A 27,230-nucleotide genomic window follows, 5' to 3' on the forward strand; every position below is an offset into this window, starting at 1 on the left:
CCCAGGAGAAATCCACCGAGAGCTCTGAGTTCCTTTGTGCTTTTAAGAAATGAATGTTTGCTAGGTTTTTAAATAAAATAAATTGATGACCTCTAGAGACATGAACTGCTCTGAGCTAAAGAACCCACCAAGTTCCTGAAGTTGTTTGCCAGAGGTGATCAGCCATGGGAAGGAATAATCTCCTTTTCCACTGAGACTTAGCCCTGATTGCTCAGATTACACAAGAACTGCGATGAGCTGAACTGGAAGCAGAACAAAGCTGCCCTGAGAGTGTGAAGGGATGAAATCACTCGTGTCAGGAGGACTTGGCTGAGCACTGTGTGGGCACAGGTCACTGGAGAGGACAGGGAGGTTCCCAGGGCAGGGAGCCAGCACAGAACGTGGGGTTGTGCAAGGAGAGAGCTGGGGAAGGGATGCCAGACTCCCAGTGCCTGTGAAGTTCCTATCTGTACCCTCTAGGAAGTGCTTTGATCTAAGGTGTCTAACAGAAATGTTTTGAAGATTTGTTGCTGAATTGTTTTTTATTTTTTTAATACCCCCCTTGTTTAATGCTGGCAAAATGGCTAAAATTGAGAACGCAACTCAGAGCCAGCAGTAAGGAGCGCTTTTTTAATTATTATTTTTCCTTTTTGTTGTTATTATTATTAATTTTTTTTGTGTTCCAACTTCTGCCTTAATCCCTAGTTTAAAAGAAAATAAAGAAAAAATTAAAAAAAAAAAATCAAATAAATGAAGAGTAAACCTTTGCTGACGGAGCAAACTTTCGCCAGTCATGTGGCCAGGAGTTGCTGCCTCCTTGTGACCATGATACTAAAGAGCTCTTTGTTTCAGGCTCATGTACAGTCAGGAATGGTTCCTTCTCACCCAACTGCCCATGCTCCAATGATGCTAATGACGACACAGCCTCCCGGTGGTCCCCAAGCCGCCCTCGCTCAAAGTGCACTACAGCCCATTCCAGTCTCGACAACAACACATTTCCCCTATATGACCCACCCTTCAGGTGAGGAGTGTGTGCCTGGGAGACCTGCACCCTAACTGAGCCAGGTCGAGGAGTGAGGACTGGGAGAAACCAGATCTTTGGGGAAAAAAATTAAAAAATAATAATTAAAAAAAAAAAAAACGACAAAGAAAACCAACCGACCTTAAGATGTCCTTGTGTTTCACAGCTGTGCTTTGGCAGCCTGGAGGAGCGCAGGTTTAGCTGAGATGTACCTAATTCAGGGAATATTCCTGATTTTTCTCTATCTGGAGTAGAGGAATGAGGAGTGTGAGGCCCTGGCACTGTGGGACTGAGTTTTCCGTGGATTTGCCGTGGGGGATGGACTGTGTGCAGTTTATAATGATCAGAGGTTGGATTAAATCTTGAGGACAGCAGTGAAATGTTGTGTGGGGGTAGGGCTGTGCTAGGCTGCTGTTAAAGTAAAGTGACAACTGAAATCTAAACTTTAATTCAGAGTAACATTCTGCAGCTTTGCTTTGGGGGAAAAGTAGGAGTTGTGTGACTTCTTTCCGCTTTAAATTTAACCTTATTTAGGTTTCTTTGGTTATTCAAGTTCAAACAGCCTCTGAACTTCTGTAGTGATTTAGTTTTACCTGATGTTTCTTGGGGAATGTGTGAGCAGAACAAAGCTGCTTTCTGAGGGCTTAGGTAGGAAAAAAGAAAAAAAATAAAACATCCCAAGGACATCTTGATGTGCAGGGTTTTGTTTTGTTCTCTAAAAAAAATAAAAGAAAATGAGAAAAAAATAAAAATAAAAGAAAGTTGAGCTCAGTAGTTGTCCTGTGACCACTTTACTAGCAAACTGTTGTGTGGCTTGCCAATTTATTATTTACATTTGAACTTTTTTTTTACAGTACAAGCCCACCACCAACAGCAGTTGTAAGGCTCATCTGGAATAACTGAAAGGCTGGATACCTTTTGTAGGCCAAATACCCTCCTTCTACTGCTTCTGCCAACTGGAAGCACAGAAAACTAGAATTTCATTTTATTTTGTTTAAAAAAAAAAAAAATTTTTGATTTCTTGTAACATCCACTAGGAATGCTAACAGTTCATCTTGCAGTGGGAGAGATTCGGACTGAGTAGAGGCATTTAGGAACTTGTGGGCTATTCCATAATTCCATGCACTGTATCTGAGTCCTGCAAGTGCCCCAACTCTGCTTGCTGAAAAACTGGAAGTTATTTATTTTTTAATGACCCTTCAAAGTTATGAACTCGTCAGCTAGCAAAAGAAGTAACAAGAGTGATTCTTGCTGCTATTATCACTAAAAATCAAGACTTGGAGATCCCTTTTACTTCTAACTAAACTTGAAACAGGTTCAGTAAAAAAAAAAAAAAATTCTAATCGTCAAACGGATGAGTTATTATTTATAAATCACGTTTGATGAGATAATCACTATCGTGAGACAGTGATGTAACTTTTAAGTTAAGAAAACTTTTACTTTGTAGATAATATAAAATAAAAACTTAAAAAAAAAATTAAAAAATAAAAAAAGTTTTAAAAACTGACCCTCCTCGGTGTTTGTGTGGTGATTTTTGGGTCTCTTCTCCTACCAATCCCAGCTGGAGCCAGGGTTTGAGCCTGAGTCTGTTGTGTGCTGCAGGGGCATGGCAGGAATAAGGGAAAGGTTTGGGAATCCCAAATTCAGCTGTTTTCTAACGAGGTTTTGTGTCCAGGTGATTTTGTGTTGCTGATCCCTCAGCCTTGAGCTGCTCCACACAGGGTTGGGAAAGGTCCCAAATGGGCCTTTAAGGTGATGGAAGTATAAAAATCAGTGATGCTGCTGGAGAAGGAAAGGAAAGGTAAGAATTCCCTGGGAAAACACCTTAAAAAATGGGGAGATAAAGTTATCCCTGCTCCACGTGCCCTGTCCTGTTGCAGGCATCATCCCATAGAGATAAACCAAAGGATTTTCATGTCCAGGAGAGCATTCCTGCCTTTTAGCACCCAGTATCCACTAAAACAATGTCCAGGCACCTGGAGAGAACCAGACTGAAGACTACAAGTGAGAAACAAGTTCTAAAAACAGTTTATTAAGAGCAGATTTTTTTATTTTAATATTATGGTAAAATCGCATTATTCAAGAATAAGTTACTTGTACAGTACATACAGAAACAATATATAGAAAAAAATTTACTATACAAGAAGAACTTTTCTGTGCAGGTGAAAAGTAGAACTTTCAAATTAATACACTCCCAACAAAATTGTTGGCTTTAATCGTCCTGCTGAAGGCTGAGTTAGGGAACGCAGAGTCACCTCCCTGCCTTTGGGAGCTGCTGGGGAATGTTGGAGCTGTTGGGATCAAAGCTAAAAGTTTGGAATGCTGGATGACACCAGGCTTTGGTGGTCCAGATGAGGAATGAGAAGTTTGGCTTCTCCCTGGGTGTTTTCCTAGAAGTTTCACCCCGAAATAGCTTCAATCCAAAGGGGTGGGTGAGGAGTGGGGGTGTCAGTGTTCGGTACCTGCTGGGCTGGGAGGGAGGGAGGGAAACATCCACTAATGCTTCATGTCAGGAGCTCCTTCAGAACCTGACACCCCTGGGGACACAAAGGCCACCAAGCAGCAAACAGCAAGAGGAAGAGGAGGGGGAGGAATTCTGGCAGGACCCAATTTCAGATTGTGCCCTGAACCAAGTCCCTGCTGTGCCAGACCAAAGGCACTGCCTGGTTTTCATTTTTATTGCTCAAAACTGTCCTGTGTAGCTGGATGAAACAGGGCTGCCCACCCCCAGCCCCTCCAGGGGGACACCTTAGGGCAGGGCCAGCTCCAAGAGCTGCTCCTGTGGCTCCTGCCTTCCTTAGGTGGGATCCAAACTCATGTTCCATGTGCCCATCTCCAGGGCCAAGGCACAAACTGCTCCCTTCGCCTGACCAGGGGCCACCTGCCCTTGGCTTCCCCTCCTCCCAAAACTCCCACAAATGCCAGTAAAAACCCACAGGGACTGGGGAACCAAACCTGCCCAGCCCTGGGCTCTTCTCTCAAGCCACAAGAACATAAAAATCCTGCAAAAAATGCTTCAATTCCATAGGGTGGAATGGCTTTAATGCTGTTTGCCCACTGCTGTAATGCAGAGGAGCGAGTACCTGAGGGCTGCAGTAACGTGCTGGCAGGAGCAGAGCTCTGACCTGTGTCACAAGCCAGATGTTTTCTAGGAGAAACGAGATTTCAAACTCAGCTCCCCCTGGGAGCTTGGGAAATAGCCCAAAAATCCCCTGCAATGGATGTGAAATGAGGAGCTGGTGGGGCTGGCAGGGCTGGACAGCCCTCGGCTGCCTGTGGGTGAGTTTGGGGATGGAATCAGTTCAATAATTATTAAATTAAATAATCAGAGGGACTCTCCCACTGCTCACTGGTGGGGAGAACAGGAGTTCTCCCCCACTGGAGTTTGTTTGCATGGGGGAAGTGGCTGGCAGGGAGATAATGAACCCAACGTGTATTTTACTAATCAAGCACAGCAATTTCCATTGAAACTGCGGAGAACCCCCTTGTAATTAAACTGCAGGTTAAAAATACCACATGCACACGCATGTTTCAGTTCTGGCACTGGAACAATAAAGTCCTGGCGTGCCAAAACAACCCACCCCAGCAGCATCTGATTTATCTGGCAAGGATTTCTCTGGATTCATCTGGCAGGGGATGTGAATAGCGCTGCCTTTTCCCAGCCCGTCCTTTCTTTGCAGATGTCGGGAGATCTGGGTGATTCCACCTCGCCTTTTGGGGGAAAACCCCTTTGCGCACAGGGGTTTGAGCTCAGTGGGACTAAAACCAGCAATCTCAGCAAGATTTAGCACACCCCTGTGTTCTCCAAGGCTTTGGCAAGCAGGCAGCCAGCGAGGAAAGGAAACGACAACTTGTGCTGCGCCGTCCCCCCTTCCCTTCCTCATCCCCATAAATGCAAGAGCACGGGGAGTTATTTATGAGCCTGGGAGGGAGCTGCCTTGCCTGGCACAAGGCAGCCCTGGGGATGTGCTCCTGCCTCTGGCTGCAGCCTTTGTGCTGCTCCAGGGAGGAGAATGGGATGCGGATACAGCTGAGGAGCCCGGCGAGGACAGGGCTGCCTTTGTTCCTGCATCAGCCTCTCCGGGGCTGGCACTGCTGCAGGACCAGGGCAATTTGCTCTTAATGCTCCAGTTTCAGGCACAAGTGTAGAGAAAGCAGGGGGGAAAAAAAGCCTTTGCCTGCTCTAAATGCACAAAGCCCAGGAGAGAGCAAGAGCAAGCAACGGGGAGGCACAAAAGGAAAACCTAAATGGTTTCTCCAGTTGATGGTTCCCAGCCTCACAGTTTGATTTATAAACCCACATTTGCTCTCATGGCTGCTTCCTGGGCTGTTTGCCTTTCATCTCCTGTCCTTGTCTCCTTGAACCTGCAAAACCCTGTCCTAGAGGCTGGGTTTTTGTGCAATTCCCTAACTCAGCCCAACGAGGCTTTTGTGTTTGCTGGTTTGCAAATTAATTGCTAAATGTTAATGCTCCTGAGGGCTCCCACCTGTATTGCAATTTTAAGGAAAACAGGAATTAAAAAAGCTTTCTGTAAGGCAATCTCAAGGCAAGTTTTGCATCCAAAATCCCAGGGAAGGCTGTGCTGGGAAATCTGGAAGTTGAACACTGTGAACATCCCCTCCTGTGTGGCGCAACAGCTCCAGCCCTTCCTCTTTCCTAAAATAAAGGCAACTTCTCAGAAGTGCTTCCTCTCTCACGGCTGCCCCAGGCAGGTGAAGCAGCCCAGGGGGCTCAGGAACAGCAGCAGAGTTTGGGGACAGTTGGGGGCCAGGGGATGCTGAGACCCAGGGATTTGGACCCCAAATTTGGTCCCCAGGGACCCCCATCGCCTGCAAGAGGCTGTGGTGGGGCTTTAAATGCCACCAAGCTCCTGGTTACAGGTTTTGGGGGGAAAAAGGCAAGAAAGAGTAGGGGAAAACTGACTTTAGATTTGTGCCTAAAACCACTGGGATAAAATGGTTCCATCACTGGGATAAAACTGTTCCATCACCAGGACAAAAACGCCTCCATCTCCAGGATAAAAACCCATTCACCACAGGGATAAAAAAGCCTCCATCACCAGGATACAAGGGGATAAACCCCTCCCTCACCAGCAGGAGAGGTTTGTGTCAGTCTCTGTGTTAGTTCTCAGCTGGTGCCATGGCTAAGGATGGAGCAATTAGTGTTCAGTCTCAATCAGCTGGGAGAGCAGGGTGAGGATCCCTCTGCCTGGCAGTGACCAGGGCTGTGCTGGTTAAAAAGGAAAAGCAAGAAAAAGCCAGTTTCTGCCTTAGCCATAAAAAAAAAAAAGCCCAAACCCTGCTCAGGTCAGGCTTTGCTGGTGGGTTCAGCAGCCAGGGCAGGAGGATGAGGCCTGGAGCAGCAACTTGGCAATGGATTTATAGTAATTCTTTTCTTGTTATCCTGGGTTTTTTTTAACTTCCTCCAATTCCGTGGGTGGAACACAAGCCCCTGGTTCCTTGGCTGGGCTCTGGGGTGTCAGGGACAGGCAGGACACCGGGCCCAGGGCAGGCACAAGTGGCATTGTGTAAACAGTAACGAGAAAGCTTCCATAAGAACAACAAAAAACAACAATAAGAGGCCCTTCAACAGGCCAACGAGAGGGAGCACACCCGTACAGGAGTGAAAAATTACCCCCTTCCCCTTCCAAAAAAAAAAAAAAATACAATAATAATCCCTAACCAGAAGGAAGAAACAGGTACATTCTTTCTCTCGATGGATCCCCCAGAAGGTCTCCAGGATTTCTCCACCCGAAAGTGCATCCCAGTGCCGGCCGTGCTGCTCACAGGGGCGTGTACTGGTTGTCGATGGCACGGACGTGGCCCCTGCCCGGTGCCTCCACCTCATAGTCCGAGTCGCGGGGCCGGGCCGCGGTGGCCACGGTGGCCCTGGCCGGGCGCAGGCTCTGTGCCAGCTCGGCCGGCGGTGGCACCAGGTGGAAGATCTGCTCCGCTGGGGGACCCCCGGGGGGCTCATCGGGGCCGTGAGGGCAGGAGGAGCTGGCGGGGACGAGGCTGAACTCAGGGCTCCAGCCTGGGAAGGGCAGGGGGAGAGGGACTGTGGTGGTGCTGGAGCCGGGAGCTGCGGGCAGAGAGAGGAGGTGATGGTCAGGGGGATGCTCCTGTCACCCCCTCTCTGGGGCTGTGGGGTGCATCCCATGACCCAGCTCCCCAAATGGTGGCTGGGAGCAGCTTCTCCTTTCTCAGAAGGGGAAGTTGGGAGCTTGGGAGTCACCTTTTGTGCCACTGCCACGAGGCTTCCGCTTCCCCACTCCAGGAGCAACCAAAGGGCCTGGGGCTGGCACCCACAGGCAACGTGGGTACCCTCCATCCCTGCATCCCGGGAGAACATCCCCTTCCCTTCCTGCACACTTTGTATCCCACAGGAACATCCTCCTTCCCTTCTTGAGCACCTTGTGTCCCACAGGAACATCCCCTTTCCCTTCCTGAATACCTTGAGTCCCATGGGAACATCCCCCTTCCCTTCCCTTCCCTTCCCTTCCCTTCCCTTCCCTTCCCTTCCCTTCCCCCCTGTGTCCCACAGGAACATCCCCATTCCTGCACACCCTGTGTCCCACAGGAACATCCCCATTCCTGCACACCCTGTGTCCCACAGGAACACCCCCATTCCCTCCCCACACACCTTGTGCCTGTGGCAGCACCACGACGTAGCTGGAGAGCCGCACGTCGCAGGCGGAGCCGCACTCCAGCGGGATGGGGTAGCGGTGGAAGTGCTGCAGCATCTCCACGATGGAGGAGAAGCGCAGGTGCTGCACCCGGCACTGGCCCCGCTCCGTCAGCGCCAGCCTCAGGTGCTGTGGAGAGAGGCAGGGACCTGTCACCCTCCCTGTCACCCTCCCTGCATCCCCTCCTGGAGGGCACGGTGGGGATATTTGGGATGGGGGACACGCCGATGTGCTGCATCCCCAGCCTGCGCCTCCCTGGTCGGGGCAGAGAGCAGCAGAGCATCTCCCTGGGGTGGGATGCAGCGGGACAGGAGCTGTCCTGCCCCTGTGAGATTCCCCCTCCCCATGCCAGCCCCGTCCCGCCCATACCTTGGCTCTGCCCTGGAAGTTGAAGGTGAGCACGTACTCGCCGCGGCGCGTCTCGCTCTGCCGCACCAGGAACACGCCGTGGCCCTCCAGCCCCCCCAGCTGCACCAGCTGAGCCGCCTTCACGCGGGAGATGGGCCCGTGGAACCAGGGGCAGGAGGAGAGGAACTGCTCCATCTTCGGCCCCGCCGCCTCCCCCGGGCCCCCCGGAGTCGCCCCTGCCAGGCACAGGGATGAGTGGCCCTGGGAAATGGGGTCCCTGCCCGTCCCTTCCCCTCTGTCCCCTCCCCTTGTGCCATTTGGGGAAGGCCAATCAGCCCAGCCATGGCAGGATGTGGTGGCCCCCCAGTGAGGGATGCGCTGTCCCCAGGGTCCCCTGGGTGTCCCCAGCTCACCTTGGCTGACGGGGTCGGTGCTGGTGGCGGGGCTGGCGGCCGTAGGCTCGGGGTGTCGGCACGTCAGGAGCTCAGGGTCACCCGTGTCAGACCTGCTGGGGACAGGAGAGGCCAGGCTGAGTGCTGGCACTGGGGACACAGAGCCGCCGTCCCCAGCCCCAGGGACATCCAGCAGTGCTTACCCCCTGTGCACACACTCCCGGATCTCGGCCGTCCAGCAGCTGAGCTGCTGCTCATCCCCTGCCTCAAACAGGATGTCGGTGGCATTGGTGACCTGGGGGACATCAGAGAGGTCTTCAGAGACAGAGATGTGCATCCCCCACCCACCCACACTCGGGACCCCAGCAGGGACAGCTCATCCCCCACCCTGCACTCCACATCCCCTGTGCATCCCCTCCCGGATGGGAAGAGGAACTGAAACTTGGCACGGGAGCTTTTGGGAGCCACATGTGCCCCAGGGGGTGGGAAAGGCCTCGGGGGTGGCTGCAGACCCTTCCAGCAGGTCCTACCTTGAGGACAAAGGTGTGGAGGTTATCGGGCATCTCCAGGCGTGTGCACCTCCGCACCTCCTGCACGGCGGAGCAGGCCACGAGCAGCTTGGGCTTGGAGCCCTGTGGGGGGAACACAGAGCCTGAGCTGAGCCCCAACTCCCCCACACCCCAAAATACTCCCCCACATCCCAAAACACCGCCCCACATCCTAAAACATTGACCCACACTACACTGCTCTACCCAGTCCAGGAGCCACACAAGGCACAGCAGCCAGCAAGGAAACACCCTAGGGAAAGGGAAATACCCCAGCAGCAAGAAATACCCTGTGTGGTGAGGAAATACCCCATTGTGGCAAGGAAATACCCCCCCAAAACACTGCCCAGTCACTGTGGGGGCACCCCAGGGGGACTGAGTGACATCCAGACCCATCCCAGGGGTCCCAAGGAGGAGAGGAGGGAGAAGGGGGTTGCCAGCATGGCAGCACGTCCCAGGGATGTGGCACCAATGGGGAAATTGGGGTGCAGGCAGGGAACATCCTGCTCGTGGCTGAGAGGGTCAGTGGCCTGCCAAAAGCTCCCTGGTGGCTTTGGCACCGACACAGGCACGTGACAAAATGCTGAGCAAGCACTTCCACAAAGGCTAAAATATCCCTGCGGCAGCTTTCGGTTCCTCAGGAGGCTGCGGCACGTGGCACAGGATCCGGGGTGCCAGGGGGGCAAGAATTCCCTGAATTGGGCAAAAAAATCACCCAGTGGTGCTGGGTGATGGAGCCAAGGGTCTGTGCTCAGCCCCACGGCCAGAGCCACCCTGTGCATCCTGGCAATGCCCAGGCAGTGCCACCACGTGCCAGACCCTCTCACCTCCCTGTGCCAGGCTTGCTGCACCACAACATTTTGGGCTGGCTGTGATTCACACAACGGCTTCATCACCCCACGGGATGCTGGTTCCAGCGTCCCTCCTCACCCACACTGTCCCTACACAGTGACAGCGTCCCTACACCCTGGGCTGTGGCACTTCATCCCACAACAGAACTGCCAACAAAACTGCCCAAATTCCAAGTTCCAAGCTCACAGCAAACCCACCCCAACCACCTGTATGACACTCAGAACGTCCCCACCGGACACTTCCTCGGTCACCCAACCACACCATCTTTAGCTTTGCTGCTTTTTTTTTGCTTTTTTTTTCCGTCCCCCCTCCTTCCTCCCTCCCTCCCTCCCTCGAGCACTCGGTGTTCTCTGGGGCCGGAAACGCAGTGCGAGAGGGATCAGCCCTTATCAGCTCCGAGCTGCACCGAGAAGAAAGTTCTTAGAAGTCGCTCGCGTACGGCGTCATGCACGGGGCTGGTGACACCGCGGTGGCTCCGGCAGCCCCGGGCCCGCTGGTGACAGTGATTGCAGCTGTGCTGCGCTGCAATCACTGTCACTGGGCTGCCGTGGGGCGCCGCCGCCGCTTTATCCCGAAGGAATTCGATTTTTCTGCCACCTTTGGAACGTAACCGTGCCCCGTGCAAAGTCCTGTGTGTGGAGAAGGTGACAGGATCTCTCTGGTCCTGGCCACTTTCCCACACAAGGAGCTGTGACGTCCAGCGTGACCCTGAGAGGGTTTTATCAACATCCCAACCACAGCGCTCGGGGTCGGCTTCTCAGGAATCGGAGAAATTCCAGGAAAAGGGAGTTCGGCGAAGCCCCCCGCGTCTCTCAGCACGGGGAGCGCAGCTGGAGCGTGGAGGGAGAAGGAAATGATGCAGCACAGAGATTAGGGTGCCCAAAAACCAGGCTGGCTTCGGGGAAGTGCCTGCCGCAGGCACGGTGCCCCCGCTGCCGCACCTGACCGCAAGATGCCCGGCGCGATGCGGCCGCTACCGGGAAAGGGAGTTCTCAGTAAGCAAAAGTGCACACTCAACACACCAGGGGTTCACCCACGGGCTCCTTCTCGGCAAGAGGTGCCCCAGCAGCGCTGCAGGGATGGGTAAAGCCAGCTGCCGCCTGGCTCTGGGTGCTCAGGATGTTACAGGTGTTGCTCCACTTTAGCCTCAAACTCTACCAGTATCAGCTTCCCCACTGAGTCTCCAGCAAGGATATTTGGGATTGGTGGTGGTTTTCACAGCAAAGCTCCTCCCAGCTCGCCCAAATGTGCCAGGAACGCTGTCCCCAAGAGCTGTGAGCTGCTGCCATAAGGAGCACATCCTGCCTGGGTGCTCAGAGGACACTGAGGGTGCCGGGGGAGCTTTTCCCATTGGGGGGAAAGGTGGCTCTCCAAGAACGAGAGTGGCACGATGACGACAGCGGTGGCAATGTCTTGGTGATGATGGCAGTAGGGCAGTGATGAGGGTGGTGGTCTGGCAGTGGTGGCACAAAGATGACAACAGCAATGACAGCAGTGTCGTGGTGATAGCGGCAGTGGCAGAGTGATGATAACGGTGGCACGATGACGACGGTGGCACGGTGATGACGGCAGTGGCACGGTGATGATGGCACTGACAGTAATGACGACAGTGGCATGGCGATGATGGCATTGTCACAGTGATGATGGCAGTGGCACAGTGATGATGGCAGTGGTTGGGCCATCAGGCCAATTGCATGCAGAGCAAATCCTTCGAGAGCAGCAGGAGCTGCCCCCGGCCCCTCCACGCTCCAGGGGTTTCCCCAGGCCGGCTCTCGGCTCTCGCTTCCACTCTGAGTCACCCACGGGAGGTGGGGAAGTGCCTGAGCCCTTGTGCAAGGTCCCCAACGGATACGGGCGAGATTTGTCACTTCTTGTAAATCACTGTGGCCCTTACGCAAGGGACAAACCTCAGCCAAGCTGCAGGGCCAGGCCTGGCCATGCTGGATGGACACACAACCATATCCTGTGCCTGCAGCCCTGGGGAAGCTGTGAAGTTTTCCAGGAGCGTAGGTACACACAGCTCTTTTCCAGGGAACACTGAGTGAACTGGGTGGGAAACATCCCCTGGTGCCAGGGCAGGGCAGGGGGAGGCAGCAGGGCCCTGCAGGGCTCCAAGGGGTCTGTTGGAGCCATCATCCTCAGGAGTTTGCACCAAGGGTAATCCCAGCCTTCATGCTCGGGGATTTTGGGTGGCAGGAAATCCCACAGGTGGTTTCCCTTGGGAGTTAAACCCAAGGCTCATCCTTGAGGACTTGTGCACCATAGATAATCCCAAAATGTGTCCTCAGGGTTTTGCACCAGAGCTAATCCTGGTGTTCATCCTCAGGGATCTGCACCGTGGCTAACTCTGGTGTTCATCCTCAGGGATCTGGAGCCGACTAATCCCTCTCTCCAGCAGCTAATCCCAGTGCTCTGGGGGAGCTGACAGCACAGTTAATCCCAGTGCTGTTCCTCAGGTGTTTGCACCACAGCTCACCCCAAGGGCAGAGATCCACCCTGGACGGCCCCTGCCAATGCTGGTTTTTGGGACAGGCACTGGAATCCCATTGATTTGTGCCTGCTGCAGGGACCCCTAGCTCAGGGTGACATTCCCAAAACATTCCTGCCTCTCTGCAGGTGCAGAATGCTCACTTAGAAACCTGACAGCAGCGAGCACCACCCTGGGCTCTGTTCTGCATTTGGGGAACTGGAGCCTGGACTGTCAAACAGGAACATGGGAGGTGATTCCCGCTGCTGTGCGAGCTCAGCATCCCCCACCCAAAAATCCCCAAACCCCTCCAGCATCCTCCACCCACCCCCCACAAAGGAGCCCCCAGGACACGGTGTCTCGGAGCATCCCGCGGGCTGGGCAGGGACAGCGCTGTCCCCAGCGGTGACAAGGGACACCGTTGTGCTGGCCCTGCCACAAAGATCCCTCTGTTCCCTCTGGGCAAACGGCAAAGGGGGAAAGCACAGCCCCGACCCCAGCCCCCATCTCCTGCTGGATTCACCCGGGGGGCTGCAAAACAGAGCCCCAAAACCGCGGGGGGAGGCTGGGGGTGGGATTTGGGGGGTGCTGGAACCCCCACCCATCCCTGGATGGTGTTCATGGATCATCTGTTCATTGACCTGTTCATTGGTCATCCTCCCTGCTCTGCTTGAATGAGCCAACGTTCCCAAACTCCCCAAATCTCTGCAAAGCCCCCCCAAAACCCTGCAAACCTCCTCAAAAACCCTGTAAAGCTCCCCAAAACCCTGCAAAGCTCCCCAAAACCCTGTGAAACACCCAAAACCCTACAAACCTCCCCAAAACACTGCAAATCTCTTTAAAACCCTGCAAGGCTCCCCAAAACCCTGCAAGCATCTCCAAAACACTGCAAACCTCCCCAAAACTTTTCCAAACCTCCCCAAAACACTGTAAAGCCCCCCAAAACCCTGCAACACCTCCCAAAACCCTGCAACACATCCCCAAAAACCCTGCAAACCTTCCCAAAACACTGCAAAACCCCAAAAACCCTACAAAGCCCCCCCAAACCCTGCAAAACCCTCCAAAAACCCTAAAAAGCCCCCCAAAACCAGCAAGCCCAGCAGCTCACAGCAGGGCTGAGGGCGATGGGGGGCTATAAACAAGATCTGCAAACAGCTTTCGCCAGACCCTTGATTCTTTTTTTTTTTAATTTTTTTAAAAATTTATTTTATGCCAGATTTGGTTCCAGCGTGGGCTGCTTTAATAATTTCCTGGAATAAATAACGAGCATGGAAAGTAAACAAGGTGTCTGCGTGCAAGTGGGAGCTGCTGCAGCCAGCACTGAGTCACCCCAAACCTCAGCCCCAGGGGAATGAGGGGGTCCAGCACAGGCTCTGCAGGATCCCCACATGCCCTGGGGTGTCCTGGGGTTTTTCCCAAAGTTTTTGCATCACCCAGGATGATGGAAAAGGTTCAAAATCCCACAGAGGGTTTTTGGTCCACATAGGAGCGTTCAATCCCACTGGATGGGTGTTTTCATTCCTGCCCTTTGCCTGGAGCTGGAGGAAGTGAGTTTGCCCAAAATTCTCGTTTTTAACACAACCCCAAAATGAAATTGAACATCACAGACACTGGATTTGGGACCTGCCTGGTGGGAAGGAGCAGGGTCCACCCCAGCTGAGCCCCCAGCAGGGCTGGGATGAATCCTTGAATCCTTCCAGAGCCGGTGCTGCCTGCGCAGGCTCTCATAAATATTTACCTTTGAAAGAAGCAGCTCTCAGCCTCGAAACAACCACATCCTGGGCCGTGAAAAGAGAGAGAGAGAGAGAAAAAAAAAGAAGAAAAAGGGGGGAAAAAGAGAAGCAACCACCCAACAAAACCCCACTAGGCTTTTCACATCAGCTGCGGGGACGCAGCACCCACAGCTCTTGTGGAGCAATGCATTCCCTGAGTGCTTTCCCAGCCCTTTTTCCTGTGGTTTGCCCAATATCTCCATTTTTTGCATTTTTTGCCCACTTCTCAGCTGGCACGTGGTGCTTCCACCCCGAGCAGCTCTGCAGCATCCCTGTGAGTGACACTGATAAGCAGGGGCAGTAGGACAACAGCTCTGGGAAGGGCAGATTTTAAAGGATGGGGTTAAAAGGACGGAATCCTCCCAAGCCCCAAACCCCAGAGTTCAATGAAGAAGACATTGGGGTCCATCCTGCACCCTTCCCCTCACACCCAGGCCCTGGCAAGCCCCCATCCCAGCAACAGTTTCCAAAATAAGAAACTCTGCTCTTCAGCAATTAACGCCGGGGCTGTGGTTACGCTGCTGAAAGTGTTTTTTCCGTGCATGACCAAGGATGGAAAAAGTTGTGGTTAATAAATGACAAATAACCTTTGTCTCCTCGCCCTCCTTCCCGCCCGCCCCTCGATACCCAAAAACAGAGCTGGGGGGGAGGGGGAAGAGAGCAAAAGTCACCACCAAAATCTCACAAAGCCCCGAGGCCGCCGGTGCCTTCGAAGAACAGAGAGGATGCGCCCGCCCTGCCCCGGGGAGAGGCTGCTGAGGGTTTTGCGGCAGCTCCAGGGCAGGTTTTGCCTCTCCCAAGGGATTTGAAGGACACCCAAACCCCTCCAGGGTCATCACAGATGTTTTCCCATCTCCTGGCTGTGTGATCTTTAGGGTTGCCAAAAGAGGGATGCAATCCTGGAGGATGCTGCCTGGAGCAGGATCTCAGAATCACAGATTAATATGGGTTGGAAGGGATCTTCAAAGGCCACCCAGTCCCACCCCTCTGCAATAAGCAGGGACACCAAGCAGATCAGGATACAGCCCCTGGAAATGCCAAAAAAGGGATGCAGTCCCTGGGAATGCCAGGAGAGGGATGCTGGGAGCAGGATGCTTGGAGAGGGATCATAGAAGAAGAGAATAGTTTGGGTTGGAAAGGATCTCGAAAAGGCAACGAGTCCAACCCCCTGCAGTGAGCAGGGACATCTTCAGCTGCACCAGGACAGGATGCAGCCCATGGAGATGCCAAGAGAGGGATGCAGTCCCTGGGAATGCCAGGAGAACGCCATGAATGGGATGCAGCCCATGGAGATGCCAGAAAAAGGAGACCAAGAGAGGGATGAAGTCCCCAGGAACGCCAGGAAAAGATGCCAGGAGAGGGATGTGATCCCTTGTGGATCCAGATTGGCACAAACCTGCCCTTTCCTGGACCAGGGATGGGATGATGGGACACTGAGGTGCTTCCCATCACTGGGAAAACTCTTCCCAAGGTGCTCCAGGGAGGAAAACTCCCCCTCCACCGCTGCCCTTCCTTGGCTGAGCCACTCAGACCAGGTTTGAGCAGCTCCAGGAGGAGCAGGGATGGGGAATGGGGACTAGAACACTGGGATGTGCCCCATCCCATGCCTGACCAGCTGCCACTCACAGCCCCAAGCACCAAAAATCGGGGACAGGAACCTGCTGGCTCAGGAGGTGGCAGTTCTCAGAAACCAGATTCAGGTGAAAGGTGTAAAAAAAGAGAAAAAAAATTAAAAAAAAAAAAAGAAAAAAAAAAGAGAGAAAAAAAAGGAAGTCAAAGCAGGCTCACACTGAGCAGAGATAAAAATACTGCTCCTCTCGTGGCTTCAGCAAAGATGTTTGAGCTGGGGCAGAGGCTCCGAGGGCTCTCTCCGGAAGGAGTCTCCGGGCCAGCCCCGGCGTGCCATCAATTTGTGGGACGCACTGGATTTCATTAAAATGCTATAAAGAAAGCAGTACAAATGCAAATCCCATTTCCCTTCCCCTTCCTGTAAAAACATCTGGTCAACAGAAACGGCTCGGGACATTTCCGCTGCGAGTCACGGCTCTCGTGGAGTTTGGGATTCGGCCACAGAAAAGGGATCTGGGGCTGGGGCTCAGCTGAGGAACAGCCCCAAAGCTGACAAAGCTGGGTCTGCCAGCTCTGGTTGAAATTTATCAAGGTGGAGAGAGCTCAGAGTTACTCTAAAGGGTACCCTAAAGTAGTCCTAAAGGTGGTATGGGATAAAATGGTGTGGGAGAGGAGAAAACAATGCCTCCAAGGAAATCAGGGAGAACTGGTGAACATTGCCCTCATAGCAGACACCAGAGAATCCACATGGGTGCAACTCCAGGACCATGCCCAGGTTTCCAGGTTTCCCTGTGTCACATATGAAAAAATGAAAAAATGTGTGTGTGTAAAATATATATATATATATAAAATAAATATATATATAGCCTTATATATAAATATTTTATGTATAATATATTTTAATATATATTATATATGTGCATGTATACAAATATATATAATAAAATATATATGTGTGTATATAATAAATAGATATAATATAATATGTACTATATAAAATTAAATAGTATATATATAATAAAATGTGTATATATAAATGTATATAATAAATATATACAATAAATATATATAGCCTTCTACATGAATATTTCCATTTATATAATATATAATTATATATTATATACATATATAAATATATTATATGTGTATATATAATATTTTAATATATTTTTTAATATATATATATATATATAGCCATATATATATATATATATATATATATATATATATAGCCATATATACAAGCACTACAGGCATCCCAACATCCCTCAATTCCAGCTCCTCTTCCACAGCCTCTGGAATACCCCCAGGGTAGGGTTGCCCCCAATCCTGTGCCCTGCAGCCAGGCAGGGACCCTCTCCCAGGAGAGATCCCATCACCCCCAAATCCCTCCTTGGCAGCATCATTTTCCCAGTGCTGGAGGGAGGAGGGAGCGATGCCAAAACCAAGCCAGCTGTGGCTGTGAGCACGGGAAGGGGAGCTGCTCCCTCTCCCAAAATCCTCTCCCAAAATCCTCATCCCTTCTGGCACACACCTGGGGCAGGGGATGCCCACTCCAGGCAGTGCCACAGGCGTTGCCCCATTCTCCAGCACAGCTCCCTGACCCCTTCACCCAGCACAGCCACCCAAGCAGCAAATGGGATCAGGGCTCTTCAAAGCCCCCACTCCCTTTGATGCCAGGCACGTTATGGGATTAAGCTCAGAGGCCCCATTGGAGCACGAGGATAAAGGGGGGGAAAGGAGATAAAAGCTGCCAAAAGCAGCAGGACCCCCCCTCCTTTCTCCACACACCTGCCTTTTCCAGGGTCATTCCAAGGGGATGGATGTTTGGGGGCTTGGTTTTATGCTGTAAAGCTCTGAGGCTGAGATGAAATTTCAATTGCATCCTATTATTTATAGGGTGAAAGGAGGAAGGAGGAGGAAGGGAGAAGGAAGACAAGGAAGGGGGAAGGAAGACAAGGAAGGGTGTTTCCAGAAGAACTGAGGGTAACCAACCTCATAGTCCAGAGATCATTTGGAGTTGAAAAATCCCAAGAACAGATTTTACAGCTGCTTATTTAAAACCATCAATTTTCTATGGTGATCAACAGCATCCACAAATCAGACCCATAAGATGGGGAAAAGGCAGTGGAAAAACCCTGGGAGCATCCTGGGGCAGGAGGATGGCAAGGAAGGGGTTCCTCACAGCCATTCCCAGGGGGTTGTTGGGTGTTATTTAGTTATTTTAAAGGAAAATAACCCCCCAAACAAACTGTTCTGTTCTCACTGCTCCGTGGTTTGCCCCGTGCTGGGTTTGGGGAGTGGGAGCCACCAGCACCGTGGGGGATTTTCCTCCACCCCCGGAATCCAACCGCAGTGACTGGGAAAGGGTCAGGATTGATTGTGCTGTAAAGGAGAAGGGAGCTGGCCCTGGCCCAGGGAATTGGAAAGGAAGGAGCCGCCCTGAGAATATTTGCACAGGAAGCAATTTAATCCAGAGACTCGCAAAAATCCAGCAAGGAACATCCCCCCGCTTCCGCAGGCCTGGCTGAGAAACCCCCCCCTGCTCCAGGCTCGGGGGTCTCCAGCCCTGTGGGGACGTGGAGCTCCAGGAAATCTCCATCCCATGGAGACTGCAAGGAATAATGCTCAGAGCACGGGGGAAACGTGGTCAGTGCCTTGTTTGAAGTGTCTCCCACCCCTGGGTCAAAGCTGGGCAGGGAATGTGGGGAGAGGAAAGGAGGAATGTGCTGGGCTTGCTTCCCAAGGGGGAGGGAAACAAAGAAAGAAAAAGGAAGGAGAGCAAAAAAATAGGGGGGGATAGGGAGAAAAAGATGGGGGTAGTTAAAAAAAAAAAAAAGTGTGGGGGGAATTGAAAAAAGAAAAGGGGAAGTGAAAAAAGAAAAAGGAAGGAAAAAAAAGAGGGAAGAAAAAAATAAAAGGGATTTTAAAAAAGAATAAGGGATTTAAAAAAATGGGGAAAAGGGAGAAAAAGGATGAGGGAGGGGGAAAAACAGTGCTATCCAGCTGCTGGAGGACCCTCCAAGTGCCCCAGAGTGCCTCTGACCTCCCTGTGCCCCGGGATGGGGACACACACTCCCACGGGGACAAACAACTGCAACCCTTGACATGACGGAGCAAAAGCAGCTTTTACTTTCAGATGTTACAATTTTGATGTTGTTTCTTTTTTCAAATATTTAATATTGGAGCCGTTTGACGGAAATAGCAGGAATTCAGCCAGCTGCTCCCTGACCCTGCTGCCCTGAAGGCAGGGACAAGGCTCCAGCTCTACCGGAGGTTTCCTCCTTCCAAAGCACAAGTTTGTCATCAAAGTTAAACGAGAACAAAAAAAAGAAGAGAGAGAGAGAAAATTCATCCCATCACGGCCTGTGCAAGTCCTGCCGTGTGGAGGAACCATCTTTTTACAGATTAAACACCCCAACTCCCCCCACATCACTCCCCACTCCCTCACATCCTGCATCATCTCCACTCCAGCCACGTCTCAGCACCACGGGAGCTCCGTGCAGCAGCTGAGAGCTGAACTTCCAGTCACAAAACTCCTCACAAGAAGCAAAACTATGGATCCCACAGGGAGCAGAGAAAGGCACAGAGCCTAATTCCTATTTCCCTCTCCCAGCTCGCCCAGGCGAGCAGATGCTCAGGCTGCTAAAGGCACAGCACAGGGGACAGGGTGAATTTGGGGTTCATCCGACTGGGTTGCCCCACACCTTGGTGGAATGAGGCTGGGATGAGTGGGATGGAGGCCACCAGCCTCCATCCTCAGCTCAGAAGGCAGGCACTGTGCTTCCAGCTGGAAAACCCAGTTCTGGATTCCCAGCAGGGAGAAATGCAATGACACATTGACAAATTGACCAACTGCAGCAATTAGCACACCTTGGTCTCAGCATCTCTCACTCCCCAGACAATACTCACAGGGGTGTCTTGGTTTCTTTCTCAGAGATATTAAACAAACAAGGCCCAACCTCGTGTGGCTGCAGCAGAGGGAGAGCAGTGGCAGAGCAAACCCCTCATGGTGAGAAACCCTCGTGGTGCTGATTGCACCGTGGCCCTGCTCTTCCCTGTGGGATGCTCTGGCATCTAGGCATCATTCCCAGCCGAGGGACCCTCAGCATCACAGGACCAGGCAAGAGGCGGCAGGTCCTTACCTTGGGCGGGTCGAAGAGCTCCAGCACGAATTCCTCGCTGTCGGGCGGCGCCGCTCGCCGCAGCACCAGGCGGCAGCGCTGCCAGCGCGTCCCGCTGTCCAGGGAATGCTCGTCCAGCAGCCCGTACTTGAGCAGCCCCTCCTTGCGCACCTCGGGGGGCTGCTCCCGCGACAGCCCCCAGGGCAGGATGCGCTTCCCCAGTCCCGGCTTCAGAGCCGCCTCCGCCGCCTCCCCATCGCCATCCCCGGGCAGCGCGTCCGAGGAGCGGCGTCGGAAGAGGCTGCGCCAGCTCCGGCGCAGCTGGCTGAGCGAGAACGGCCTCCGAGCCGGCCCCGCCAGCTCCTCCGAGCTCCAGGACTTGCGCAGCCCAGAGGGAGCGGCCTCGGGGGCTCGGACGGGCTGCTCAGAGCGGGCACCGGGCTCCGCCTCGGCTTTGGTGGCCACCGTGCCCAGGGAAGCGTCGGTGTGGCGCCGGTGCGTGTCCCGGTAATCCCGCGCCGGGCCGGCGGGCAGGATGCGCAGCTGGTTCATGGCGATGCCCTCCTTCACCTCGTGGCAGAAGTACTGCTGGAAGAGGTCGGTGAACTGCACCGAGAAGTTCTCGGCGGCCAGCAGGTCATGGTGCGGGTGCTCGGTGGCGAAGCGCAGGTAGTGCCGCGCCAGCTCCTTGGCCGTGCTGATGGCGTGCAGCTCGCAGAACTCATGCCAGCCCCGGGGATGCGCTGGCGTGCCGGCCGGCAGCGAGTGCCCATTCATTGCCGAGGCTCCAGCGAGGCGGCCGCGCTGCAAGACAGAGCACAGGGCTGGTGAGGGCAGCCCCAGGGTCCCCATGCGTCCCCCACCCTGGCTGGAGTGGGCACACCCCACTTGGAATGTGAATCCTCAAGGGAAACGCTATGGTCAACCAGGCCCCACTTTAAGCTGCCTCATTCCCATGGATACATTGGAAATGGTCAGGAGACGCTGCTTCCCAGCGAGCAGCATGGCCATGTAACCAACCACTGTGGCCACCAGCAGTGGCCTTGCAGACCCTGAGCCCCCCACCCTGTTTACACGCCCATCCCCACCTGGCTGGGCCGTGCCTCAGTTTCCCCACCTGCGCGGTGGGAGCGGGCAGGTCCCGGCTCGGGGCGTCTGCGCGGCTTCCTGCCAGCACAGCTGCCTGCAGCTGCCCGCCGCCCGCGGGGACGCCTGGCCCGGCCACATCCGCTCGGCTCCTGCCAAGGCTCCGCAGCGCCGATGGGTTTCCCTCCAGGGACCGATTTCAACGGAGTTGATAAAACTGGAACGGGGGCGGGAGGGGAGGAAGCGACATGAAAAGCTGCAGAAATCCAGGGATGGAGCTGCCTCGCTGCCAGATCCTCCCGGCCCCAGCGGCCGGAGAAGAGGCGGCCCCGCTGCCCGGGGTGAGCAGTTCCTGAGGGGATGCTGTGCTGCCTGCGGCACCGAGGAGCTGCCGGGCCCTGGCAAACCACACCGTATCTGTGCCCCCAGCAGATTTCGCAGCCAGGCCAATCTGGCAGCACCGTGGCTGGCGTGCAGCCGGCCCGGCGTGCCCGGCTCGGCCGGCAGTGGTGCTCCCCAGGGCCGGCCCCGCTGCTCACCAGAGAACCTCGTGCTCGCCCGGGGCACTTATCGGGGCCGTGCACTCCGCTCAGGAAGGAAACATCGGCCAACCCACCCGGATCCTGCCGCGCCGGCAGAGGCGCTGCTGCTTGCCCGAAACTCCAGCAGCAGCAGCACCCCGGCTGCTGGGAGGGGAGGAAAAGCGGATTTGTCATGGGAAAGAAAAATAATAATTTAAAAAAAAAAAAGACAAAACAAAAACGCTGAGGGGCCAGGAGGAAGCGAGCGGGCGATGAGGAACGTGCGGGCACAGGGGATGGTGTTTGCAGCCGGGCCGGCGATAACGCCGCGAAGCGGAGCTCTATCTCTGCCCACCCGCTGCCCTGCCGAGCACGTCCCGGCAAGGTTGCAGGCGAGGGGAGATGTTATCAGCCCTCCGCCAGCCCCGCCGGGCCCGGCTTCTCAGAAGAGCCGCCCAAAGTTCGGGGCCGTGCGGCGAGCCGGCAGCGCGGGGCATGCGCCCGCCGCAGCCCGGCCGAACCCCGGCAGGGCCCCGTCTATCAGCGCCGCCAGCCTGCCGGTGACTCAGCATCCCCCGCCGCTGCTCTCCCGCTTCCTCCCGGCACCCGGGAATCGCCGCCGCACCGCCCCCGCCGCCGGCACGCTCGGCGGGATGCTCCGCAAAACGCGGGGGGAAGCGAGGCGCTCATGGTGAGAACGGCTCCTCGGGCAGGTGGGACATTCCCAGGGTAGGGAATTCGCCTTCCGAGATATCAGGCTCGCTTTGCACCAGCTTCGGGAGAGGTTTGTGGCGCGGGAAACGCCGGGCTTCGTCTGGGCCACGCGGTGGGAAGCAGCCGAAGGCCGTCGCCAGTGGCAACGCGCTTTTCCAGCCCGACGATGGGAAACGCTCCCCAGCGCTTCCTCCGCCCAGCACGGGCACGATGCCGACCTCACTGCTTCTGCCTGGCACACTTCCCGCATGGAAGGAGCTATCCCGGGTGAATCCATGCCAGAGTTGCCACAGCAGCCTCCCGCTCCTCTGCTCAGTCCCAGGTTTCAATAGCGACGTCCACAGGGATGCGAGTTCCTGCTGCTGGGTGAGCTTCCCCCTGCTCCAGCCCGCTGTGCTCCACAAAGCTGGAATCCAGCCGCCAGAATTTACATTTTATTCCTCATCTGTTCCTGTGAGGAGCTCCTGGCCATCCTGCAGGTCGGACAAAGGACTTCTGGTCGCTTTAACTTGCACTGAGTGGAGAATCCTTGGATACACCTGGACTAGTTGGGACTGGGGGCTTCCATCCCCTGCTGACTGCTGGAGGAGCTGTACGTCACCAAGCCCGCCCCTCCTCGGGGCTGTTTGTGGCTGCTGAGGTTGTTTCGGGGTGCTGGGATTGTTTTGGGGTTCTGGGCCAGGAACTCGAGGAAGAGCAGGACAGGACAGACCAGCCACGGTGGCTTTGATGCGGGCTAGGACGGCGAGCTGGGGCTTGTGCAGGATCCAGCCCTGCAGCCCAGCCACCCCCAGCAGCTTCCCTCAAACTCTTGCCCAACCTGAGCGTTGCTGCTGCTGCTGGGGTGCCAGCACCGAGCGGGACGGGAATCTGGCAATGGGTTATTTGTCCCAGTAAATGCATTTGTTGTTTGATTGCAGCCACAGGAGCTGCCAGCACCAAGCAGTGCCAGGAGCCAGTGCCGCAATCCTGCCACCCTCTCCCGGAGGATGAGCATTCAGAGGCAGCTGGACTCGCCACAGATCCAACTCGCCACCTTCTCACCATGGAACAGCCACGCAAGGGTGTGGAGGGCACCCTCCAGCCCCCAGCACCACAAATCAGCCTCGAGGGGAAGCGTGAGGGAGCAGAGCCCACGTGCCCTGCGCCCAGCCCTGCTCACACGCTCTGCATGTGCAGCAGCACCACCTGAAAATGAAACTGGCCCCACTCACCAACAGCTCCGCGGCAGGAAAATGCACACCAGTGACGAGAACGGGAAATGTGATTGATGCTCTCCCAGAAATAACTGTTCCCAGCTGGAGGAGAAGCGTCCTGAGGCATTTTCAGCTCCCTTTATAAGCACAGGAATACTCAAAACTCATCCCAAGGACTATTTTCAGGAGAGGGCAAAGCGAGGGGCAGGGAGACGCCCTGGCCGGGCCCTGCAGCTCCCCATTTCCTGAGTGGCAGAAATACAAAGTTCCCACAATCCCAAGAGCGGGAACATTGTTCCTTCCCAGGATGTCCTCCATGAAAAGAGCTATTCTGAGCCGGCTGCAGCCTTTCTTGGCATGGCCCCGCGGCCGCTCCGAGGCAGCTATAAAAGGCCAGGTTACAATGAACGGCCCTTCTCAATGGAGCTGCATCTGGCACGGCGAGTTTGGGGGGATGCAGCTCCCTGAACAGGGCTCAGGGGGTTGCAGGTCACTGGGGGATCCAGCCAGCCACAGGTGGGCTTGGAAGGGCTGGGGGATGCAGAGCCTCCCCCCAGGATGGGGATGGTGCAGCCCCGCTCTGCATCCCAATCCTCCAGATGGCAGAAGAACATCTGGATGCACCCCTGGATTGAGGGGGACAAGCAGGGTGGTGCAGCCATTTGGGGGTGGGCATGGAGATGGGTTGGTGCAGGGGGAGAGGTGGGGAAGGGTCTGGCAGCAGCCTCGGGATGTGGGAGACACCCACACATTCATGGATACACCCACACATTCACAGCATCACTATAAACCAGCCAAAGCCAGTGCCAGCACAATCCACAGCAGAAACTGCCCAGCATTATCCTCCTCCTCCCTCTGGAGCAGCCCCCTGTGATGGTGAGGATTCTCTGGGTCTCACAGAGGGTGATGGCACAGCACCATCGCTCCCTGTGACCCTCTGGCTGTTTACACACAAGCTGGAGAACCCCACAGGGTCTCAGGAGTTCCCCTCTTTCTTTTCTGGCTGAACCAAACCAGCCAGATAAAAAGCAAGAAAGGAGCAGGACAGAGAGATCTCCCAATTCCACACATCCATACAAGCTTTAGGAAATCAGTTTAAAAGCCAGTGTGGGAAGGCAGATTTTGCCCTCTTTCTCCCCCTTTGTCACAGGACATACACACTCCTCTCATTTCACCTCCTGGCACTACACAACTTTCTATATTAAAGACCCAAACCGGCCTTAATTTACAGCTCTGTGTGGACTGAGCAGCACCACAGACCTCTGGGCATGTGGGTGATGTTACAGCACTTCAAATCCAAGGAAAGTTCACCTGTTTGGCTTTCCCTGACCACTCCAACAGGACAGACACAACCCAAACCCATCTCAGGTCAAATCCAAGCTCCGCTCTGGCTCGGCCCACAGCAACCCACCAGCACAAACAGCTGTGGCCAGCCCAGCTCCCCAAAAACCCCTGAGCCTGCCTCCATACCGTGGTGTCTGGCACCTTGCAGCCTGGTTTACACCATCACACTCTCCTACACCCACTGCCTGCGGGGAAAAGCCCGGCAGCGGGGTGGCCTCTTTCGACAGGGCTTGTTTTGCTGCATGAAATGAATCGCTGTGGTGTAGGCGTGGGAGCACCCGGGTGCAGGGAGTGCTCCTGGGGGGGAGCAGCTGCCCGGGGGTCCCTGGGGACAGCAGGGAGCAGCTGAGCTCCCAGCCAGCCTGGCTGGCCACAGCAGCTCCCCGGGGATTGCTGGATTTGGGCCTTTCTCCTCGGCGAGCTGCGGCGGCACCACAAACCCCAGCAGCGATGAGCGCTTGCACTTTCACTTTGTGTCACCCACTGGGATTTGTCACGACACCTCCACGGTGCCCAGCAGCCCCATGGGTGTGTGGGTGGGGAGGATTTGCTCTGGCAGAGGATGGAAGAGCCCTCAAAAGCCGCTGGCACCCGCACCCCAACCTTTCCAACACAGCACAGACCTGCAGCCCTGTGGGCTCTGGTGAAAGCAAACCAGACCTTACCAGAGGCAATAAATACATAAAAGTTAGAGAAAATAGGAGAAGCTTTGGGGAGGGGAAAATGCACAGGGATGAGTCTCTCCTGCTCCAAAAACAAGTTAAAAAGAAAGCCAAAGCATTGTTCTAGTCCCAAACAAGTCAAAGTGAATTTGCCACTAATTCCGTAGGCCTTAAAACACCAATCCTGCCAGAAAATCCAAGTGCAGCGAGGACACGCAGGAGCTGGCAGCGCCAGGTCCCCTCACAGGCCACCTCTTCCTCTGGCTGCAGCTCCACGGAGTCCCCAGGCCACCAGCCCACAGCTCCAGCACATCTTGAATCAATTTACAACAATATCGAAATCGCAGCTCGGCAACTCATCCCGGTTTCCTTGACAGTAAATCCCAGCCCGGGCTGCAATGACCGTGTCACTGCCATGAGCCAGCGGCTCCAGGCTCTCCGTGGGTGACCCTGACGGGGTTTGGCACAGGCAGGACCGGGCACGCTGGCTGGGCATGGGAGGGCTGCGGGGATGCTGACCGCGGGTGCATCGGCCTCGTGCTCCGAGCCCCTGCCAAGCCGCGGGGCCAACAAAGTCTGCAGGGAGCAGAGAGTCAGAGGAGCAGCTTGGCAGGCTCCAGGTGCCAGCTCTGCTTGGCACTCGCGGTGGGCACGGGGGCAGAGGCGAGGCACGGCCCCCTCGGGCAGAGCAGGGCCCCACAAATGGGGCAGGTGGGCATCACCCCACTGATCCTGCACCTTCCCAGAGGGGTCAGCCCCACGGCAGGGGCTGCGGGGGTCCGGGGGGAGGCAGAGGAGAGGAGCAGGGCTGGCTCCCTGCGTGCTGCACTCCCGGCTCTGGGATCTCCAAAATGCGGATGCTGGGAAATGGGGACATCGAGGGATCCCGAAAGAAGGGTGCTTTGGGGTCCTGTGCTGCTAGAAGGACGGGGGACCCCACGATGGGGGCACCCACAGAGGAACAGGGAGTGCCCACGAGGAAAACGGGGCCACGGGTCCCCACGCGTGAGCAGTCCCTGGAAAGAGGCAGCCCAAGGAAAAGGCACTGAAAAGGGGTGAGGGGAACGGGGCTGCTGTGCGAGGAAGGGGCTCACTACCCCGGACCGGGAGCACCGGAGTTCCCCGAGTGAGCGAATCCAGCCCGGGGCAGCTCCGGGGGCTGCACAGGCGGAGCGGCCGCCTCGCTGCTTCCTCCCGCCGCTACTTTCGCTTTGCCGCGGCCGCTTCCCGGGGCCGCCCGTCCCGTCCCGGCGCAGCCCAGCCCGTCCCGGCGCAGCCCAGCCCAGCCTGTCCCCGTCCCCGTCCGGCCGCTCGGTCGCGGTTACCTGCAGGAGAAGGCGTCCGGCTGCCGCTCGCCCATGATGGAGCGGCGGAGCGCCCGGGACGGGGCGGGCGGGACGGGGCGCACGGCTCAGCACGGCTCAGCACGGCTCAGCACGGCTCAGCACGGCTCGGCTCAGGCAGGAAACCGGGGCAGGCGGCTCCGCATTTCCGCCGGGCGGAGGCGCGGGGCGCGGACCCCGGCCCCGGACGGGTTATGTAAAGCGGAGCGGCGCGGCCGGGGGCGGAGGCTACGCGGGGGCGGAGCGCAGGGGCCGCCCCGTCCGTCGGTCCGTCCGCTCGCTCGTGTGACTGTCTATATGTGTGTCTGTCCGTCTGTCCGTTCGGGCTCCGCGGGTGCGCCCGGCTCCGCGCCGCCCCTCCCCGCTCCTGCCTTTATCTTATCGCATCCGCGCCCGCGGAGGCAGCGGCACAAACAGCCCGGCCGCGCTCCCCGGGGTGGATTTAATTTTAATTTTTACATATATATACATATATCTGTTCAGTTTTTACGACTTTTAGAATGTTTTCTCCGTGGATTTGCGGGTGTCCGCCCCAGCCCCCCGGGAGTCGGGGGAGAGCCCGAGCGTGGAGCTCTTGGAGGCTCGGGAGGAAAATTCCCCATTCCTGCT

The 27,230-nt window shown here is 55.3% G+C and overlaps 2 protein-coding genes across 11 annotated transcripts in view; one reads left to right on the forward strand and one right to left on the reverse strand.

Moving 5' to 3' along the window:
• Nucleotides 1-2,474, forward strand: part of ATXN2 (ataxin 2) — a 49,367-nt gene extending 46,893 nt beyond the window's left edge. For 7 of the 9 annotated variants that reach the window (XM_054289115.1, XM_054289111.1, XM_054289112.1 and 4 more), the window contains one exon: nt 832-1,101. In XM_054289115.1, the coding sequence (XP_054145090.1) occupies nt 832-1,035 (204 nt within the window). In that variant the 3' untranslated portion in view covers nt 1,036-1,101. Of the gene's footprint in view, nt 1-831; nt 1,102-1,854 lie in introns of those variants that run through there. The other 2 variants (XM_054289113.1, XM_054289114.1) reach the window with 1 other exon arrangement.
• Nucleotides 2,475-6,702: 4,228 nt separating this feature from the next.
• Nucleotides 6,703-26,664, reverse strand: SH2B3 (SH2B adaptor protein 3). 2 transcript variants are annotated; one of them, XM_054288924.1, is made up of 8 exons: nt 26,604-26,664; nt 19,777-20,559; nt 8,957-9,058; nt 8,630-8,721; nt 8,448-8,539; nt 8,056-8,270; nt 7,644-7,815; nt 6,703-7,082 (listed from the first exon to the last, which is right to left on the reverse strand). In XM_054288924.1, the coding sequence occupies exons 2-8, from the start codon at nt 20,530-20,532 to the stop codon at nt 6,784-6,786; spliced, it is 1,728 nt and encodes a 575-aa protein (XP_054144899.1). In that variant the 5' UTR covers nt 20,533-20,559; nt 26,604-26,664; the 3' UTR covers nt 6,703-6,783. The 2 variants fall into 2 exon arrangements, with proteins under 2 accessions (XP_054144899.1, XP_054144898.1); XM_054288923.1 differs by having other exon boundaries at nt 8,448-8,542.
• Between the last annotated feature and the right edge of the window lie 566 nt (nt 26,665-27,230).

The sequence above is a fragment of the Melozone crissalis genome, unplaced genomic scaffold, assembly GCF_028551555.1.
Source record: "Melozone crissalis strain CALT ecotype California unplaced genomic scaffold, PUWL_Pcris_2 ptg000063l_1, whole genome shotgun sequence".
NCBI lineage: Eukaryota > Metazoa > Chordata > Aves > Passeriformes > Passerellidae > Melozone > Melozone crissalis.

Coding starts and splice junctions, on each gene's coding strand:
- SH2B3 (XM_054288923.1), bottom strand. CDS start 20,532: ATGAATGGGCACTCGCTGCCGGCCGGCACGCCAGCGCATCCCCGGGGC. Junction 8,722..8,956: donor TCCACACCTTTGTCCTCAAG/GTAGGACCTGCT, acceptor GATGTCCCCCAG/GTCACCAATGCCACCGACAT. Junction 7,816..8,055: donor ACTTCCAGGGCAGAGCCAAG/GTATGGGCGGGA, acceptor CTCTCTCCACAG/CACCTGAGGCTGGCGCTGAC.